Source organism: Babylonia areolata, chromosome 8 (genome assembly GCF_041734735.1).
Source record: "Babylonia areolata isolate BAREFJ2019XMU chromosome 8, ASM4173473v1, whole genome shotgun sequence".
Classification (NCBI taxonomy): domain Eukaryota; kingdom Metazoa; phylum Mollusca; class Gastropoda; order Neogastropoda; family Buccinidae; genus Babylonia; species Babylonia areolata.
This window is the reverse complement of record NC_134883.1, coordinates 49,536,901-49,556,900: the sequence shown is the minus strand read 5'-3', so window position 1 is coordinate 49,556,900 and position 20,000 is coordinate 49,536,901. Positions and strand designations below refer to the sequence as shown.

Below are 20,000 nucleotides of genomic sequence, written 5' to 3'. Positions count from 1 at the left end.
ATACGAGTGTACTATTATTGTTATTATATCATCATCATCATCATCATTAACATTATCATTGTTGTTCTCATCATCATCATCATCAATATTATTCTTATCATTATCATCATTGTTATCATTATCATCAACATAATCATTATCATCATCATCATCATCACCACCACCACCACACTCACCCATGGGCCTGCCTGTAGTGATGCAGGGCTGCCTCAAACACCGTGTTCAGTTCCTGCAAAGACCACCATCAGCACTGACAACATTAACCCTTTGCCTGCTCCTGACATGTATCACTCGTCAGCTCAGCTCAAGGGCTGTCACCTCACTGAGGTGAGACAGACGCTCACAGGTCAGGGTGACTGATAATACAGGCATCAAAATTATATTTAAAAAAAAGCCTAAATAAACAAAATAAACTAGATCAACATCAAATGAATAGATCTTTCTTTAATAATTTACACACAGAAAACCTCACCAGACGTAACAGGAAGCATGGATTACAAAATAAAAACACTTTTCAAGACACCCCCAAAAAATCAAAAGAACAAAAACAACAACTAAAATCTAAAGCAGCGATAACTCCAACGGAAAGGGTTAATCAACAATACATCCACTTTAAAAGTCTTATTATTCAATCTTTAAAAGCACAAGAACAACGTCGAAACTTCATGTATTCTCAAGTGAATGCAATAATAATTTCTGCCACAAAACACATCACAAAATGCAATGATAATTTCTGCCATAAAACACATCACAAAATGCAATGATAATTGTTGCCATAAAACACATCACAAAATGCAATAATTCCTGCCATAAAACACACCACACACGTTCTTATTCTTATTGTTTATAGTCCAGCCGACCGCACAGGGCCATATCAGGACTGTCAAACCATACAAACGCTCAACTGCGTCAACACAAAACTGTCACGTCTATAAAAAAAAACAACAACAAAACAAACACACCAAAACCACGAAGACAAACCCACAAAACACAATTCATGACAAAGTATCCCAACCATTTTGGTCACACACATATACCGATCACACAACCGGTACGCATGTGTATGAGTACATTTCTTCGACAAACAACGTCAGTGCCAATGGCGGCTCTAACTACCACCACCACCACCACAACTACCACCACTAGTGTCTACCACCACCCTCACATCTATCATTGTATCATCATTTTAATTTTATTTTATAGTAAAACTGTAACATTACATGAATCCCGTTTCATGATTTAAAAAAAAAAATCTTTTATTATTATTATTATTATTATTTTTAGTCCTGCATAATCAAACTAAAGAATTTAATTCTGCATTTCTGCAGCCATGTATGTACATGTGAAAGTTTCAGTTTTGTGGCAGGTGTCGTATCAAGCAGACTGATTCATTGACACTACACTTGCTTAGGGGGAAAGAGAGAGAGAGAGAGAGAGAGAGAGAGAGAGAGAGAGAGAAGCCTGACCTATGCACAAACCCACAGCACTTTCTCAGTCCTTGAAGGCCTATATTATGCTCAGTGACATTTTCTACTCAGTGACAAAAATCTGCCAAGGGATTTTGGTCACGGCAGGGAAAAAAAAACAATCAAAAAACCCCAAAATCTAGCACGCAAACTACCTTAAGAAAGTATACATAATCTCTATTTTCCTGAAAGGAAAAATAAACACACCATCCAATTACCACGATTTAACATGAACTGAATGACTTTGCGAAAAGAAAATTCCTATAGTGCCGCGGACAAAAAATGCCGTCCTGAGGCTTTTTCCCCCCCCTCACACGAAAATCTCCACACCAGGGCAGAACTCAAGACGTTACAATATGATAAATTCAAACATACGCAGGAGGCAAATTATTGAAACAACAACAACCCAAAAAACAAAACAAAAAACCCCCCAAAAACAACAAAAAACAGGCCACGTTCAGTGAAACTGTGCGCACCCACGCACACGAGCATATACTCACATAAGCATGCAAATGCGCGTGGGCACACACACACACACATGCACACACTCGCGCACAAACACAAACTGAATAATCTTGGTTTTGTGGCTCAACACCCACAAACACACATACACACACACACGCGCGCGCGCGCGTGCACGCAAACACAAACTGAAAAGCTATAAAGGCTACCTCAGTGTGCGTACACATCACCCCAAACACACACACACACACACAAATAGTGAACTGCCACCAAGGTTAACAGCGAAACAGCACCAGGCAAGCCAGCACCCACAGGCAGACTGTCCCCAAGTTTTCAATACTATTCTGGTCGCTGCATGAAGCTTGCTGCATACCCTTTCTCTCTCACAGTGCCACCAAGACCTTCCACACACACACACACGCATGAAAATACACACACACACAAACACAAGCACACACACACACGCATGAAAATACACACACACACACACACACGCATGAAAACACACACGCACACACGCGCGCGCACACACACACACACACACACGCATGAAAACACACACACACGCACACGCGCGCGCACACACACACACACGCATGAAAAAAAACCACACACACACACACACACAAACACACGCATAAAACACACACACACACGCACACTCACATACATGCATGCATGCACACTCGCACACAGACAGACACACTGAGACAGATTCAGACACAGACACACAGGTATGTATCCCCCCACTTCACTGTGCCCCCCCCCCCCAACCCCCCCCCCTCACACACACACACAAAACATATACAAACACAGATATTCAGACACACACGCATGCATGATCACATACACACACACACACACATACACACACACACACAACTGAATAATCTCACTTTGCAGCTCAACACCTGCTATGTGCACAGTTAGGTTTTTTTAATTTTTTTTTTATTACAGGTGTTGTGTACTGACAATAAATCTCTCATGCAAAAAGCGAGGCTCCAGCTTGAATGGGGATTCATTCACTCACAAACAACACAGAAAGCAAGCTCCCTGGCCTCAACAAAAAGCAGCACGTTACTGCATGTACACACACACACACACACACACACACACACACACGTGGCCAAAGATCCCACCAGTTAGCAGTCCGGAGAGTTTAAATATTCCGCATTGTCTCTGACACAATCAGTCTGGGTAAGTGGGAAGACTAGCAAATGTATGCAAACACACACTACTCACACACACACACACATACACACACGCACACACCAACACAGCAGACTAGCACAGGTATGCACGCACACACACACACACACACATACACGTGCAAATATACCCATCATGACATGCAAAACAATCATACATAAATAATGCATATAAACACGCGCTAAAATGGGGGTTAAGGCGACTCTGAAAACACTTGGTGTGGTGACATGCGAACGCACTGCATCTGGTGCAGAATGTAAATCAGCTTGCACACACACACACACACACACACACACACAGATACACACATGTGCACGCACACGCACACACACAGATACACACATGTGCACGCACGCACACACACACACACAGATACACACATGTGCACGCACACACACATACACACACAAATCCACAGAGACACCACACACACACACACACACAAAACAACACATACCCCAACATACACACACCACACACCACACATACACAACAACAACAAACACACACGCACACTTAGACACACACACACAAACCACCACCCTCATTCACACACAATCACACACGTCGCACACGCAGACACACAAACCACCACCTCCATTCACACAAACACAACACACACACTCAGACACACACACAAACCCACACAACCACACCACCACCACCCATTCACACACACACACACACACACGACACAACACAAACCAAACACAAAAGAACACACATGCAAAACACAAGCACACAGGAATGCTGACCAGCTCTACATGTACGCAGACCTACAAAAAAAAAACAACAAACCCCCCACTCCCCCCCAAAAAAACCCACCCAACTGGCCGGGGGATGGGGCGGTAAGTTGACTAAAACAACCAACCACACCCTGACAAAGTGTTAGTCATCTTCACAATCCACTGCCCCAGAACACCACCACAATAAAAAAACAAAACAAACAAACAAAAAAAACAACAACAAAAAACCACCATCATTAGCACAGGCAACCCGGCAAGCCCTCTGGCAGCTCAAAAACCACTGCAGAACCAACAAGAGTACTTACATCCGCCTTTCTGGGAAGCTCTAACATTAACTCCAGCTGCCAGAAAAAAAGGGGCCAAATGAATGAAGGACTGACTCACCACACATGCAGCCAGTGCATGTGTGCATGTACATATATATATATATATATATATTGCGCACACACAAAACGATGCATGCACACGCACGGGCACACACGCAACACACACACAGTTGTTACACTCTGAATGTAATAGTATCTTACCCACATGTTTTTCTTTTTACACAATAATTGATGCGTGCATGGTGATAAGTGAAGGGTCTGTCAGTTTAAAAAAATTTTTTTTTATTATTTTATTTTTTTGCTGACGGGCATTTTATTTTAAGTGAGCCTAAAGAAAAATTTCTGTTTTTGGTTGAAGCAGATAATAAAGTATTTGGAATTGAATTGAATTGAATATATATGGACACACAAATGCATGTACACATACACAAACCCATGTAAAAACCACACACACACACACACAAAACTGCACATGCACACAAAAACCCGTGTGAAAACACACTTTATACCCCAAGTTCAGTACAAACAAACAAACAAACCTGATTACAAACATGTACGCAGGTGCACATGCACAAACCAACTGAGTACACCGAATACAGACAAAAGTGCACATACATACATACATAAACCTGTGTAAAAACACAATACATACACAAGTTTAGTACAAACACACGAACTGGAGTTTAAACGCAACAGATGCACACAAAAGTGCACACACACACAAACCAACAGGGTACACAGAATGCAGGCACAAGTGCACATATAAATACAAACCCGTGTGAAAACACAATATATACACAAGTGTATGTATACACACAAACCTGAGTGCATAACATAGACACATCCGGATAGACACATACACAAACCAATGGAAAAACAGCATACATACACAAGTGCACATACACACACTAACCCATATAATAACACAATGCATGCGCGCACACACACACACACACACACGCGCGCGCGCACACACGCACACACACACACACACACAAAAGCCATAAAAAAAAATTGCCGAAATACATACTCAAGTTCGTACGCACACAGATAAACATGTGTAAAAACAGAATACATTCACAAGCACACATGTGCAAATACAAAAAAACCCATGTAAAAACACAATACCTGCACACACACACACACACACACACACACACACACACACACACACACCAGTGTAAAAAACAACAACAAAAAAACCCAAAACACAACACACAAACATACATGTGCATAAACGCATGTAAAAACAGAACATACAGTCCTACACAACCAAACCTATATAACCCAAAAAACAACAACCGGAAATAATAATAATAATAATAATAAACTCTTTCTTGGGATGTTTTGAGAGTCCAAAGATTTCTTGGACGTGCCAAGGAGAGTTTCTCTCTAAAAAAAAAAAAAATTAAGAAAAAAAGAAAAGAAAAAAAAAGAAAATGAAAAAAAATTAAATTAAATTAAAAAAAAAAATCACCACCATCACAACCACCCACTAAAGATACCTACCGCTACATCGCTGGCGGAGACTCCTCCATGCTGCATTGCGACAACAGACATGAGGCACAGACAACTGTGAACGCCCATTCACAGCACACACGACACTGGTTCACACACAATGTGCTCTCTCCCCTTCCCCCCCACACTCCTCTCTCTCTTCTCTCTCTGTGTCACACTGCACAGGACAGTTCCATATCATTATCGTATCCACCAGGTTTGTCGTTTAGTATGCGCACACATCGTCTTCACTGGAGTTCACCGTCATTCACGTACATCTTTTTTTTTTTTTGGTGGCACTTAACTCTCTCCAAACGAACGGCGAAAGAGATGACGTTAACAGCGTTTCACCCCAATTACCACCATCAAAATATTGCAAGCGGAAGGCTCTTATACTGAAGAGGTGAATGTTGACAAAGAATACCACAATTCTGATGACAGAAGCTAAAGGTTGGGTCATTCAGACACCCACTGGACATCTGAGGGGTCTGTGTAGAGGAGAAGAGAGGGCTGGCCGTACTGAGTGAGTTTAACCCTTTCACCGCCAAGCTCGCATTTATGCACAGGCGTGGTAGAGGATCCGTGTCACTGAAAGGTGACCATTCATTGGTCTGTTATCCATGAACCTACTGCTCTTAATGTTCGGTGGTAGGATAGGCTGTATTTTCGATACATCGCAGAGAGAATCCCCAGCTATTCTTAGCCACTGTCTTTTCTGTGTTTATAGCACAAGGGAAATTCTGTACTGTAAATTGACTGGCGGTGAAAGGGTTGAAAGAGAAGTTTACAAGTTTCGTTGCCGTTCACCAGTGAGCTGTGAAGACGTGATTCCACTCCATCGCCGTCCACTGCCTGTAACTGGTTTTCCAGGTGATGGCTTGAACTCACACTGTGCACAATGAAATGATGTACAACACTGACAGAAAAAAAGGGAACTGCTAAGTGTTCAGGAGGTTCACTGCTTGGGGGCTAACCCCTTATCTGCTGCTCTTCTTCTTCTTCGTTCGTGGGCTGCAACTCCCACGTTCACTCGTATGTACACGAGTGGGCTTTTGCGTGTATGACCATTTTTACCCCGCCATGTAGGCAGCTATACTCCGTTTTCGGGGGAGTGCATGCTGGGTATGTCCTTGTTTCCATAACCCACCGAACGCTGACATGGACTACAGGATCTTTAACGTGCGTATTTGATCATCTGCTTGTGTATACTCACGAAGGGGTGTGTGGGGGGTTCAGGCACTAAGCAGGTCTGCACATAATGCTGACCTGCGAGATCAGAAAAATCTCCACCCTTTACCCACCAGGCGCCGTTACCGACCGAGATTCGAACACGGGACCCTCAGATTTTAAGTCCAACGCTTTAACCACTCGGCACTGCGTCCATCGTCTGTTGCTGCTGAGTGCACTGGATCGTCACCGAAGGGCGGTGGCTTCAACTGCGGTAAGACAGAAGCTTCCATACAGGTCATGAAGTCAGTTACCGTACCCACTTTGGACTCCTCCCTCTTGGGATCACATTATTCTCTGTTCGGCAAAATCATGACACACACCGTTGAACAGAACACAAACTGTAACCGCTGCACTTCAAACTCGTGTCAGACTGATCTCGTGTCACCGAGACTCGGCAACTAAGGGGTTAAGCAATGTCTTCACAAAGATTACATAACATTCGGCAACAGTTAGGGTGAAAAAGAAAGAAAGAAAGAAAAAAATTCTAAGAAACAAAACTGCAGGTGTAGGCTACAACTGGGAGATGTCAGTCCTAGCCAGCTCGTTCTTTCCATTCTATTTCACGAAGTTCGCCAAAAGAAGACAAACACCCCCCGCCCCCTTCCCCCTCACCACGCAGAAGGCTCTCATACTGAAGAGAGATGGATGAAGTTCAGAAATACAGCGTTTCCATTCAGACACCCTCTGGACAAGGGATGAAGGGGAGGTGTTGGGGTGGGGTGGGGGGTGGGGAGGTGAGGGGAAGAACGGAAGACGACTGTCCGTCCCGAGTGAGTTAGCTCTCTCCATACGAACGGCGAAAGAGACGACGTTAACAGCGTTTCACCCCAATAACCACCATCAAAATATTACCAGCGGAAGGCTCTTACACTGAAGAGGTGAATGTTGACAAAGAATACCACAATTCTGACGACGGAAGCTAAAGGTTGGGTCATTGAGACAGCCACTGGACATCCGAGGGGTCTGTGTAGAGGAGAAGAGAGGACTGTCCGTCCCGAGTGACTTAAAAGGACCCTCAGTTCCTGAGGCAAAGACCCACACACGGCGCACGACTCCAGCTGCCAACAGGAACCTAGTCATGGCGTCGTCAAAACCGCAGTCTTCAAAGCCACCCAACTCGGAAATTCAGAGGTTAACAGCAGAGCGAACGCAGCATCGAATGAAAGAGGCAGCGCCACAAAACACAACACAACACACACACACAAACCCCCCAAAAACCCTGTGATGCCCAAGTGTACCTGCACCATCCCAGACCCTCCCCTGCAGTGAGTGCGGAAAAACCCATACAGGCTTCACCAGTCACCATAGACCAGACAAGGAACGCCGCCGATGTAAATCTTCGTTCACGGAAGCCACGTCATTATACTGAGGGGTCCCGGGTTCGAATCTCGGTAACGGCGCCTGGTGGGCAAAGGGTGGAGACTGGTTTTTCCCCATCTCCCAGCCAGGTCAACAGATGTGCAGACCTGCTAGTGCCCGATACCCCCCCCCCCTCCTCCCGCCCCCTTCGTGTGTATACGCAAGCAGAAGATCAAATACGCACGTTAAAGATCCTGTAATCCATATCAGCGTTCGGTGGGTCATGGAAACAAGAACATACCCAGCAATGCACACACCCCGAAAACGGAGTATGGCTGCCTACATGGCGGGGTAAATAAACAAAACGGTCATACACGTAAAATGTTACATATCTGAGTGTGTATGTGTGCGTGCCTGAAGCCCGATTGAATGACACAGGAAACGAATAATGAGCGGCCAGTGGCAGCCGTCAGTCGGCTCTACCCAGGAAGGTAGCCTGTTGTGCAAATGACCCCGAATTTGTTAACTCTCTCCATACGAACGGAGAAAAAGAGACGACGTTAACAGCGTTTCACCCCAATTACAATCATCAAAATATTGCAAGCGGAAGGCTCTTATACTGAAAAGGTGAATGCTGACAAAGAATACCACAATTCTGACGAAGGAAGCTAAAGGTTGGGTCATTCAAACACCCACTGGACATCCGAGGGGTCTGTGTAGAGGAGAAGAGAGGACTGGTCGTACTGAGTGAGTTAAGCGCTTAGAGCTTGGTTTCCAACCGAGGATAGATGCTATTTAAGTACCCATATCATTCATTGTCATCATGAGAGAGAGAGAAAGAGGGAGAGAGAGAGAGAGAGAGATGAGAGAGAGAGAGAGATGAGAGAGAGAGATGTGAGAGAGAGATGTGAGAGAGGGATGAGAGAGAGAGAGGGATGAGAGAGAGAGAGAGATGAGAGAGAGAGAGAGAGAGATGAGAGAGAGAGAGAGAGAGAGAGAGAGAGAGAGAGAGAGAGAGAGAGAAAACAGGATCTGTGCGAGGGTCTGTCGTGTCCGACACTGACAATCGGAACAGCAGATGACGGGCGCAGTAGCCGAGTGGTTAAAGCGTTAGACTGTCAATCTGAGGGTCCCGGGTTCGAATCACGGTGACGGCGCCTGGAGGGTAAAGGGTGGAGATTTTTACGATCTCCCAGGTCAACATATGTGCAGACCTGCTTAGTGCCTGAACCCCCTTCGTGTGTAAACGCATGCAGAAGATCTAATACGCACGTTAAAGATCTTGTAATCCATGTCAGCGTTCGGTGGGTTATGGAAACAAGAACATACCCACCATGCACACCCCCGAAAGCGGAGTATGGCTGCCTACATGGCGGGGGTAAAAACGGTCATGCACGTAAAAGCCCACTCGTGTACATGCAAGTGAACGTGGGAGTTGCAGCCCACGAACGCAGAAGAAGAAGGAACAGCAAATCATCGAGGAAGCAACTGCTGTCCCGACTACATGGCCTGATTCCGTCCTAGTGGACAGTGCCTTGCCCTAATTACATCCCCACACTTTCGGCCAAGAACACCCCCACTCTCTCGGCCAAGAGGTTTTTTAGGGCAGTCGGCGTTGGGATGGTTCCCAAAAGGCCGACAATCCCCCAAGGCCGCAGCACTAAGAGCCAAAACAGCACCACCCCCGAGTTTTCGAGTAACCAGTCCAACACAAAAAGACTGATCAATCTGTAAACGAATTCCAACTCCAGTCAGTGGAGACACAGCCCTCACTTTGTTGTTGGCCAAACTGTGTTAAGTTTTCTCCTGATCTGAAACCACCACAGAATGTCCAGGGGAAGAGAAAACACAACAGGTCAGAGTCCTAACAATTCTGCACCCCACCACCCTCCGAAAAAAAAACCCAACCACCCCCCACCCCCCCAAAAACGAAGAAAAAACCCTCAAAAAACCAAAAAACCCACCAACAACAAAGAAACAAACAAACAACAACAAAAAACCCAACATCATCAGCAAAATCTCTGGCCGTTGGAGAAAATACTTTCAAAGTGCTCATCGTTTTACACAATAAACTTTATCTCCTCGAGAAAAAACCCCCAAAAAACAAAACAACCCCCCCAAAAAAAACACACGGATGAAGTTTCTCCCACCTCTGACCAAACACAGAGGGGAAAAAACAGAAACCAAATCCCGCAAAGGGCGTTCCAGAGGCAGTCACAAGCTGTCTACTTCATCACAGACTCAAATCTAAATCAAACCATGTTGCTTATATACCAGCCAGACCCACACAAAAAAGAAACTATTAAAATTCAGGGCTGATTACACATACGTTAGGGGTTTTTTTCTTTCCTTTTTTTTGTAAAAAAATAAAACCCCACCTGCAAGTCTCTTCTCATTTGGCGTAAAAATCTTTATATGTCTTGTTGTTCAAGAACTGTTGCCAACATGAAAAACCATACATCTCACTCATGAATAACCGGCAGTTCTTAAAATCATTGCTGTTGTTCTCCATACTTATCTTCGCTCATACAGAGTCCACAAAACCTTTAAAGCGCTTTTCAAAGTCATTTCAGTCGCCACTAAAGAACGCCAGCGTAAAGCCGGCAATATAATCTTGCTGTTCAACAACAACAGTTCCCAAAATGAAAAGCGAAACACGCACACGCAGAACTTCAAAAAGCTTTGAACGCCTATGCTGCACCTGGTTAATAGGAGTGTATCTGGCCATGGCAATGAAGTAACAGCGCGGGGAAAAGAAGGCGGGGAAGGGGGTGGGGTGGGTGGTGGAGGGAGAGGAGTGACAGGGAGGAGTGGGGGGTGGGGGGACACTAAAGACCAGCAACAATGTATGTGCTGCTCACAACACCCACCCCCCTCCCCTCCCTAGCCCCACGTCTTCAATAAACACTTTGAATGGCTTCTGCACTCCCCTTCCCCCCCTCCCCCTCCACACACACCCACACCTCTCTCTACACCCCCTCCACACACACCCACACCTCTCTCTACACCCCCTCCACACACACCCACACCTCTCTCTCTACACCCCCTCCACACACACCCACACCTCTCTCTACACCCCCTCCACACACCCACACCTCTCTCTTTACACCCCCTCCACACACACCCACACCTCTCTCTCTCTACACCCCCTCCACACACCCACACCTCTCTCTTTACACCCCCTCCACACACACCCACACCTCTCTCTCTACACCCCCTCCACACACACCTCTCTCTACACCCCCTCCACACACCCACACCTCTCTCTCTACACCCCCTCCACACACACCTCTCTCTACACCCCCTCCACACACCCACACCTCTCTCTACACCCCCTCCACACACCCACACCTCTCTCTACACCCCCTCCACACACACCCACACCTCACTCTCTACACCCCCTCCACACACACCCACACCTCTCTCTCTACACCCCCTCCACACACACCTCTCTCTACACCCCCTCCACACACCCACACCTCACTCTCTACACCCCCTCCACACACACCCACACCTCTCTCTTTACACCCCCTCCACACACACCCACACCTCTCTACACCCCCTCCACACACACCCACACCTCTCTCTACACCCCCTCCACACACACCCACACCTCACTCTCTACACCCCCTCCACACACACTCACACCTCTCTCTCTACACCCCCTCCACACACACCTCTCTACACCCCCTCCACACACCCACACCTCTCTCTACACCCCCTCCACACACCCACACCTCTCTCTACACCCCCTCCACACACACCCACACCTCTCTCTACACCCCCTCCACACACCCCCACACCTCTCTCTACACCCCCTCCACACACCCACACCTCTCTCTCTACACCCCCTCCACACACCCCCACACCTCTCTCTACACCCCCTCCACACACCCACACCTCTCTCTACACCCCCTCCACACACACCCACACCTCTCTCTCTACACCCCCTCCACACACACCTCTCTCTACACCCCCTCCACACACCCACACCTCTCTCTACACCCCCTCCACACACCCACACCTCTCTCTACACCCCCTCCACACACACCCACACTCTCTCTACACCCCCTCCACACACACCCACACCTCTCTACACCCCCTCCACACACACCTCCCCTTCATCCTTCCCCCTCCACACACACACACACACACCCTTCCACACAAATGCACACATACACACGCATCTCCCGACACAGACACAGACACACACCCTACACCCCACTAATTCATATGCACACACATTTCCCTCAGTACACACACACACACAATATATATATATATATATATATATATATATACTCACACATATCCCAGGGTACAAACAGACAAGACACACACACACACACGCACACAGACACACACACTCAGACCGTCCCAAATCAATCAGCTGTGTGATGGACCACGCGCCCCATTTTCCACCCACGGCGGACACCACCAGTCAGGTCTTCGCTCAGCTCCCACTCCCTCCCCACCCCACCCCACCCCACCCCTCTTCTCTTACACACCCCTCCCTCCAAATACAGCTGCATTGTTTTCCTTTTCCTTATCCGGTCACACACACACACACACACACACAAACACACACACACAGAGGGAGAAAGCTATGTATGAAAGACTTCTTCTTCTTCTGCGTTCACTCGTATGCACACGAGTGGGCTTTTACGTGTATTACCGTTTTTACCCCGCCATGTTGGCAGCCATACTCCCGTTTTCGGGGGTGTGCATGCTGGGTATGTTCTTGTTTCCATAACCCACCGAACGCTGACATGGATTACAGGATCTTTAACGTGCGTATTTGATCTTCTGCTTGAATATACACACGAAGGGGGTTCAGGCACTAGCAGGTCTGCACATATATTGACCTGGAAGATCGTAAAAATCTCCACCCTTTTTTACCCACCAGGCGCCGTCACCGTGATTCGAACCCGGGACCCTCAGACTGACAGTCCAACGCTTTAACCACTCGGCTATTGCGCCCGTCTATGAAAGACTTCAAAAACTATTCAGTTTCAACAAATGACCGGCACTGAAAAGACTTTTGTCTTGTCTGCCGTTATTTATTCTTAAGGCCCTGAGTCAGGTTCAGGAGAAGGAAGTTATACAGCGTGGAAAGTGTTTCCACTTCGGTTCGAACTGGTGGGGGAGACTCTCAACACTAGTTGCCCAAGGGGGGTGAGGGGGGGGGGGGAGTGGGGGGGGAGGAGGAGGGGGGAAGGTGGTGTGTACCCTCTCTCTCTTACTTTTCTTGTTGTCACAACATATTTCTCTGTGTGAAATTCGGGCTGCTCTCCCCAGGGAGAGCGCGTCGCTACACTGAGAGCGCCACCCATTTTGTTGTTGTGCGTGCAGTTTTACTTGCTTTTCTTATCGAGGCGAATTTTTCTACAGATTTTTGCCAGGAACAACCCCTTTGTTGCCGTGGGTTCTTTTACGTGCGCTAAATGCATGCTGCACGCGGGACCTATGTTTATCGTCTCATCCGAATGACCAGCGTCCAGACCACCACTCACGGTCTAGTGGAGGGGGAGAAAATATCGGCGGCTGAGCCGTGATTCGAACCAGCGCGCTCGGATTCTCTACCTCTAAGCCAACACTCCACCTCTGTGTGTTTGTTGTGTGTGTGTGTGTGTGTGTGTGTGTGTGTGTGTGTGTGTTGTGTGTGTGTGTGTGTGTGTGTGTGTGTGTGTGTGTCCAAGTGGTGCTGCTGTAATAACACAACTGTCCCATAAGCTGGTGGTAAGTTCAGTTTTGGTCTGTTTCATTTTCATCTCCAAGACACAAGAGTCAAACACAACCACAATGAACGATGGTTTTTTTTTAGAACTGTACTGGTTCACACGACAGTGTCATCAGCAAGTTGGTGTTAGTCAATGAAAAAAAAAACGATGAAAAAAAAAAGGAAGACAGAAAGACCATCTTATGTCTCGCTCAGTCCGCGAAAAACAACAACAACAACAAAAACAAAAAAAAACCCGAAAAGGACCAGTTCACCCACGTGCACTTAATTCAGTCCACGCAAAACTCAAATCTTGCACGCAAAACACAAATCAACTAATCCACAAAATACTGATTCCCTTCAGAAACTTCAGTGAAAGGTATCCAAGGGGACAACGTCCCCACACCACACCACACACCACAACACACCACACCACACCACACCATTCATCGCCAACAGATCAACAATAAGGAACCGACATCCAAAAAAAACACCACCACCACCAACAAAAACCAACTCTCCCCCCCCCCCCCCACGAAAACGCCGGGTCTCTCTCTCTCTCCTTCTCTCTCTCATTTTCATTCCCATCCAGAGCTTGCCGGTCACAGGGAGGGACCTCTCTCTGAAATCGCTCTTCACGGCTGAACGGACACACAAAGAAAATACTGGCACAGCGTGGAATCGGTCGAATCGGTCACGGTGCAGGAACTAAGCTCCTTAGTTAATAAAAAAAAAAAAAAAATTATAAAAAAAGCCCCAGAAGGCAGCGGCGGTGTGGGCAGTCAGCACAAACCTTGTGCTCAATCCTCTGGGACCGTATGGTCCGCGCGACGCAATCCGCCACCACCACCACCACCACCACCACCATCACCACTACCACCACCACCACCATCACCACCACCACTACCACCACCACCACCACCACCACCATCACCACTACCACCACCACCACTACCACCACTTCGTAGACCCCGTGGCGTCATAAGACTGCACAGGCGTGAACAGAAGGCATGGAATTCTTTGTTTTTATACAGGGTTCACAAACAGTTAAAGACCTCTTTGGAACCTGCATACTTTCCGTTCTACGGAGTCACAGTAAGGACTTCTTGGGAAACTGCACACTTTTTCTCTGGGGACATGGTAAAATAATGCTGATTTTTTTTAAAGGACCTCTTTGGGAACTTGTACACTTTTCATTCTGTGGGGACATGGTAAAATAATGCTGAATTTTTTTTTAAAGGACCTCTTTGGGAACTTGTACACTTTTCTTTCTATGGGGACATGGTAAAATAATGCTGACTTTTTTTTTTTAAAAGACCTCTTTGGGAACTTGTATGCTTTTCTTTCTATGGGGACATGGTAAAATAATGCTGATTTTTTTTAAGGACCTCTTTGGGAAATTACACACTTTTCTTTCTATGGGGACAATGTAAAATAATGCTGATTTTTTTTAAGGACCTCTTTGGGAAATTACACACTTTTCTTTCTATGGGGACAATGTAAAATAATGCTGATTTTTTTAAGGACCTCTTTGGGAACTTGCACACTTTTCTTTCAAAGCGGGCATGGTGAAATAATGCTGACTTTTTCCCCCTTTTCTTTAAAGGACCTCTTTGGGAAAGCGTACACTTTTCTTTCAACACGGGCATGGTGAAATAATGCTGACTTTCTTCCTCCCTTTTCTTTAAAGGACCTCTTTGGGAAAGCGTACACTTTTCTTTCAAAGCGGGCATGGTGAAATAATGCTGACTTTTTTCCCCTTTTCTTTAAAGGACCTCTTTGGGAAAGCGTACACTTTTCTTTCAAAGCGGGCATGGTGAAATAATGCTGACTTTTTTCCCCTTTTCTTTAAAGGACCTCTTTGGGAAAGCATACACTTTTCTTTCAAAGCGGGCATGGTGAAATAATGCTGACGTTTTCCCCCTTTTCTTTAAAGGACCTCTTTGGGAAAGCGTACACTTTTCTTTCAAAGCGGGCATGGTGAAATAATGCTGACTTTTTCCCCCTTTTCTTTAAAGGACCTCTTTGGGAAAGCGTACACTTTTCTTTCAAAGCGGGCATGGTGAAATAATGCTGACTTTCTTCCTCCCTTTTCTTTAAAGGACCTCTTTGGGAAAGCGTACACTTTTCTTTCAAAGCGGGCATGGTGAAATAATGCTGACTTTTTTCCCCCTTTTCTTTAAAGGACCTCTTTGGGAAAGCGTACACTTTTCTTTCAAAGCGGGCATGGTGAAATAATGCTGACTTTTCCCCCCCCTTTTCTTTAAAAAATTCCAGAGACGCACTCAGGACTTTTTTTTTTTTTTGACACACAACCGACAGACATGCATGGAGGAATCTGGTGAACAACATTTCCTCTGTGTGGTGCAACCCTCACGTGATTCTCCAGTTTGAGTGAAAGGTAGGAGAAGAAGAATTGAAAAAGAAAGGACTCTGCAACGACGTTGTGAAACGTCTTAGACTGGAGAGGACTAAAAACTAATCGGCAACAGGGGAACACACACACACACACACACACACACACACACACACACACAAATCTTAGGTATCCTTTCTCTCTTCCAAAGTTTTATTTTCTAAACATCTAAACATCGAACTGGCAGACTGATTCGGAAGAGACACTAAACCGCGCCCCCCGTGTGCAACTTGTCACGTTGCATATGTCAACGAACCTACAGTCAACTAAGAATCGTCCCTGGCAAAATACCTGTTAAATAAATCCACTTTGATAGTAAAACCCACACACACACATACACACAGAGACTTAAAAAAAAAAAAAAAGAAGAAAAAAAGAAGAAAAAAAGGGAGAAATATGGGTGGCGCTGTCCTGCGGCGACATGCTGTATGCGGGGAGGACAATCCCAATTTCTTACAGATAAATTTGTTGTGACAAAAAAATAAAATAAAATAAAATAAATAAATACCCCCCCACCCCCCAAAACCCAACAATCCCCAAAACAATACGATGCAATACCATACAATATATCACAAAATACAAACAATACAAATGCAATGCACTGCAACACAACACAACACAATACCACGGGACGCAACACCATGCGATGCAATACAACACACTGCAATGAAATACAATATAACACAATACAATACAATGCAATACAACACAACACAATACAACACAACACATGCAATACAACACAATGCAATGCGATACAACACAATACAATGCAATACAACACACCACAATACAATACAACACAACACAATGCAATACAACAAAACACGACACGACACGACACGACACGACACGACACACCACACCACACGACGACACAACACAACACAATGCAATACAACACACAGCAGATCATTCGGGCACAGTCACCGAGACAGTCGCTCTCCTCCTCAAGGCAAGACAGACAGACAGACAGACAGACCGTGAAGGAAACCCACCTCTGTCTGGAAGCTGGTGTGCGCTGCGGTGAAAGGGCGGCGCTTCGTCAGACGTTCTGTGGACACACGCACACAGCAAGAACTGCGATATCAATAACTGTCATCACATGTCTAGGACAGTCAGCCGTGTCCGACTATGACCATCAGAACAGCAGAGGAGGCAACTGCTGTCCCGACTATGTGGGCTAGAATTTGATTGTAGTGGAGAGTGTTTTTTCCCAAGTTACATCCCCACTCTCTCGGCCAAGAGGGTTTTAGGACAGTCGGCGTTGGGATGGTTCCCACAGGCCAACTAGCCCCCAAGGCTGCAGCACTAAGAGCCAGTGCAATTTTGCCTACTAGTTATTATTACAATGACAACAACAAAAACGACAACAACTATAGCAGTGGTAGTAGTAGTAATAGTATAGTAGCAGTACTACTACCACTGCAATAACTACTAACAACTATAATAATAGTGCAACCTTGTACCACTTCCAAACCTCTCAAGTGCTTTACGATAACACATCATTCAGATAAGAGTGTGTGTGTGTGTGTGTGTGTGTGTGTGTGTGTGTGTGTGTGTGTGTGTGGTAGTAATAATAAATAATAATAATGGTATTTATATAGCGCTGAATCTTGTGCACAGACAAATCAAAGCGCTTTCGCACCAGTCATTCACACGCATGCATAACTCCAAAACTGGAGAAACTGAAGACAAGGAAGAAGAGGCAGGCAAGGGAAGCTATTTTGGGAAGAGGTGGGTTTTAAAGCCAGACTTGAAAGAGCTGAGTGTGGAGACTTGACGAAGCGAAAGAGGAAGTTCATTCCAACTGCAAGGTCCAGAGACAGAGAAAGAACGGCGGCCAACAGTCGAGAGTTTGAATCTGGGTATGCGTAAACAGAGTGGATCCGAAGCTGATCGTACGTAGTAGGCCTAATTGTGAACGATCCAGTCTAACTGCGAACGATGGGTTTAGGTACAGGTGGACAATTGAAACAGAAGCAGGTCTTGAACTCGTTGGACATAGCACATTATTGGGGCATCGCATCTGCATGGCTGTTGTATTGTTGGTTTTGATCACACACACACACCCTTTTGAGAGCGCTCAGTAACTGAACAGCATCGCTCCTCAAAATATCCTATGGTCTACTTGCAGACAACCCTATTTTCGACATATCCAAATCAAATCAGCTATTTCAAAGTGTGTCAAAGTTCAAGTCCTACCACTTGCGATCCACAGTTAAAGAACTTCGCGATGCTTTTGAAGCCAAAGAAAATCAAATCATAAAACTCCAAGACAGAGTGGACGAATTGGAACAATATAGTAGAAGGAATTCCGTTAGGATCAGCTCCGTGCCGGAAACAAAGGGAGAGTCAACTGACGAAGTTGTGAAACGAATCTGTAGAGAGGCTGGTGTCGAGCTGACAGACGACATGATCGACAGGACCCACCGTGTCGGGAAGAAGCCGTTCGACGGGGACACCAGGAGTCGTCCCATCTTGGTGAAGTTTACCTCCTATCGGCATAAGGCCATGCTGATGGGGGCAAAGAAAAATCTGAGCTCTGTGGACTGCAAGAAGCTGTTCCCTGATGCTGACTGGCCTGCCCTGACCAGACCCACCCAGCCGCCAGGATCTCGTTGTACTGCGGCACTTCGGATCTTCGTGAACCACGACCTCACCAAGGAGCGTGCAGAGGTCGCATGGATGGCCAGGAATTATAAGAGACATAAGAAGATCAGTGACACATGGGTACACGATGGAATTATTTTCGTCAAACAAGGAGAAACAACATACAGAATCACCACCAAACGTGAAGTAAGACATTTTGGTATGGACCAGACCACATGTTTTTGCTGAAGATGAAAAATTGATTGTGATGTATCGATGTAACTGTATAAGTTCGACACATTAATGCTGCTTGGTATTACTTCGTTGATTATGTGTGTGTGTGTGTGTGTGTGTGTGTGTGTGTGTGTGTATGTGTGTGTGTGTGTGTGTGTGTGTGCGCGCAAATAGGTATGCATATATGTATATGTATGTGCATGTGTTGTGGGTATAGACTTAGTGTGTATGTGTATGATTAACGCTTTTACACACGTCGTCACCTTTTTCACACATGATATTCAGTTATGAAGCTAGTTGTAAGACCCCCCCCCCCACACACACACACCCGTAGATGTGGGAATTGGCTGATGCTTAAAAAGGCAGTGTGCAACATCTTGGTGAATACCATATATACTGTAACATTTGCTGTTCATTCCCTGGCCACAGCACAATGTTTTATTTTATTTTTCCATTTATTTACTTTGTACATATCATAAAGAAACTGAATTAATCAGTTGATGGTTCACTTTCTCAAATTCTTGGAATATTGGAGACAGATATATCTCACTGTGAACCAAAGTGATGTTGGGTGTTTGTTGTTGTTGCTAAACATTAACTCACAAATAGTTTTATCATATTCAGAGTTGCATATTGTATTATTGTTTGTAATCATTAATGTAATCCAGTTGAAAAATCAGGTTCATACAGGAAACACCTATTTGCTCTGACAGGTAGTGTTAAAATATGGGGCAGAAGACCTACTTTCCTTGTTGGAGCATGATTACCTCCCTTGCTTCCTTTTTCTTTTCTTTATTATATAAT

General features: G+C 45.6%; 1 protein-coding gene across 4 annotated transcripts in view; it reads right to left on the bottom strand.

Annotated features, from left to right (window-relative positions):
* Positions 1 to 20,000, bottom strand: part of LOC143284909 (uncharacterized) — a 140,596-nt gene that overhangs the window by 12,911 nt on the left and 107,685 nt on the right. For 2 of the 4 annotated variants that reach the window (XM_076592048.1, XM_076592051.1), the window contains 4 exons: positions 17,369 to 17,424; positions 5,719 to 5,748; positions 4,189 to 4,224; positions 177 to 229 (listed from right to left, as the gene is read on the bottom strand). In XM_076592048.1, the coding sequence (XP_076448163.1) occupies positions 177 to 229; positions 4,189 to 4,224; positions 5,719 to 5,748; positions 17,369 to 17,424 (175 nt within the window). The remainder of the gene's footprint in view (positions 1 to 176; positions 230 to 4,188; positions 4,225 to 5,718; positions 5,749 to 17,368; positions 17,425 to 20,000) is intronic. The other 2 variants (XM_076592049.1, XM_076592050.1) reach the window with 2 other exon arrangements.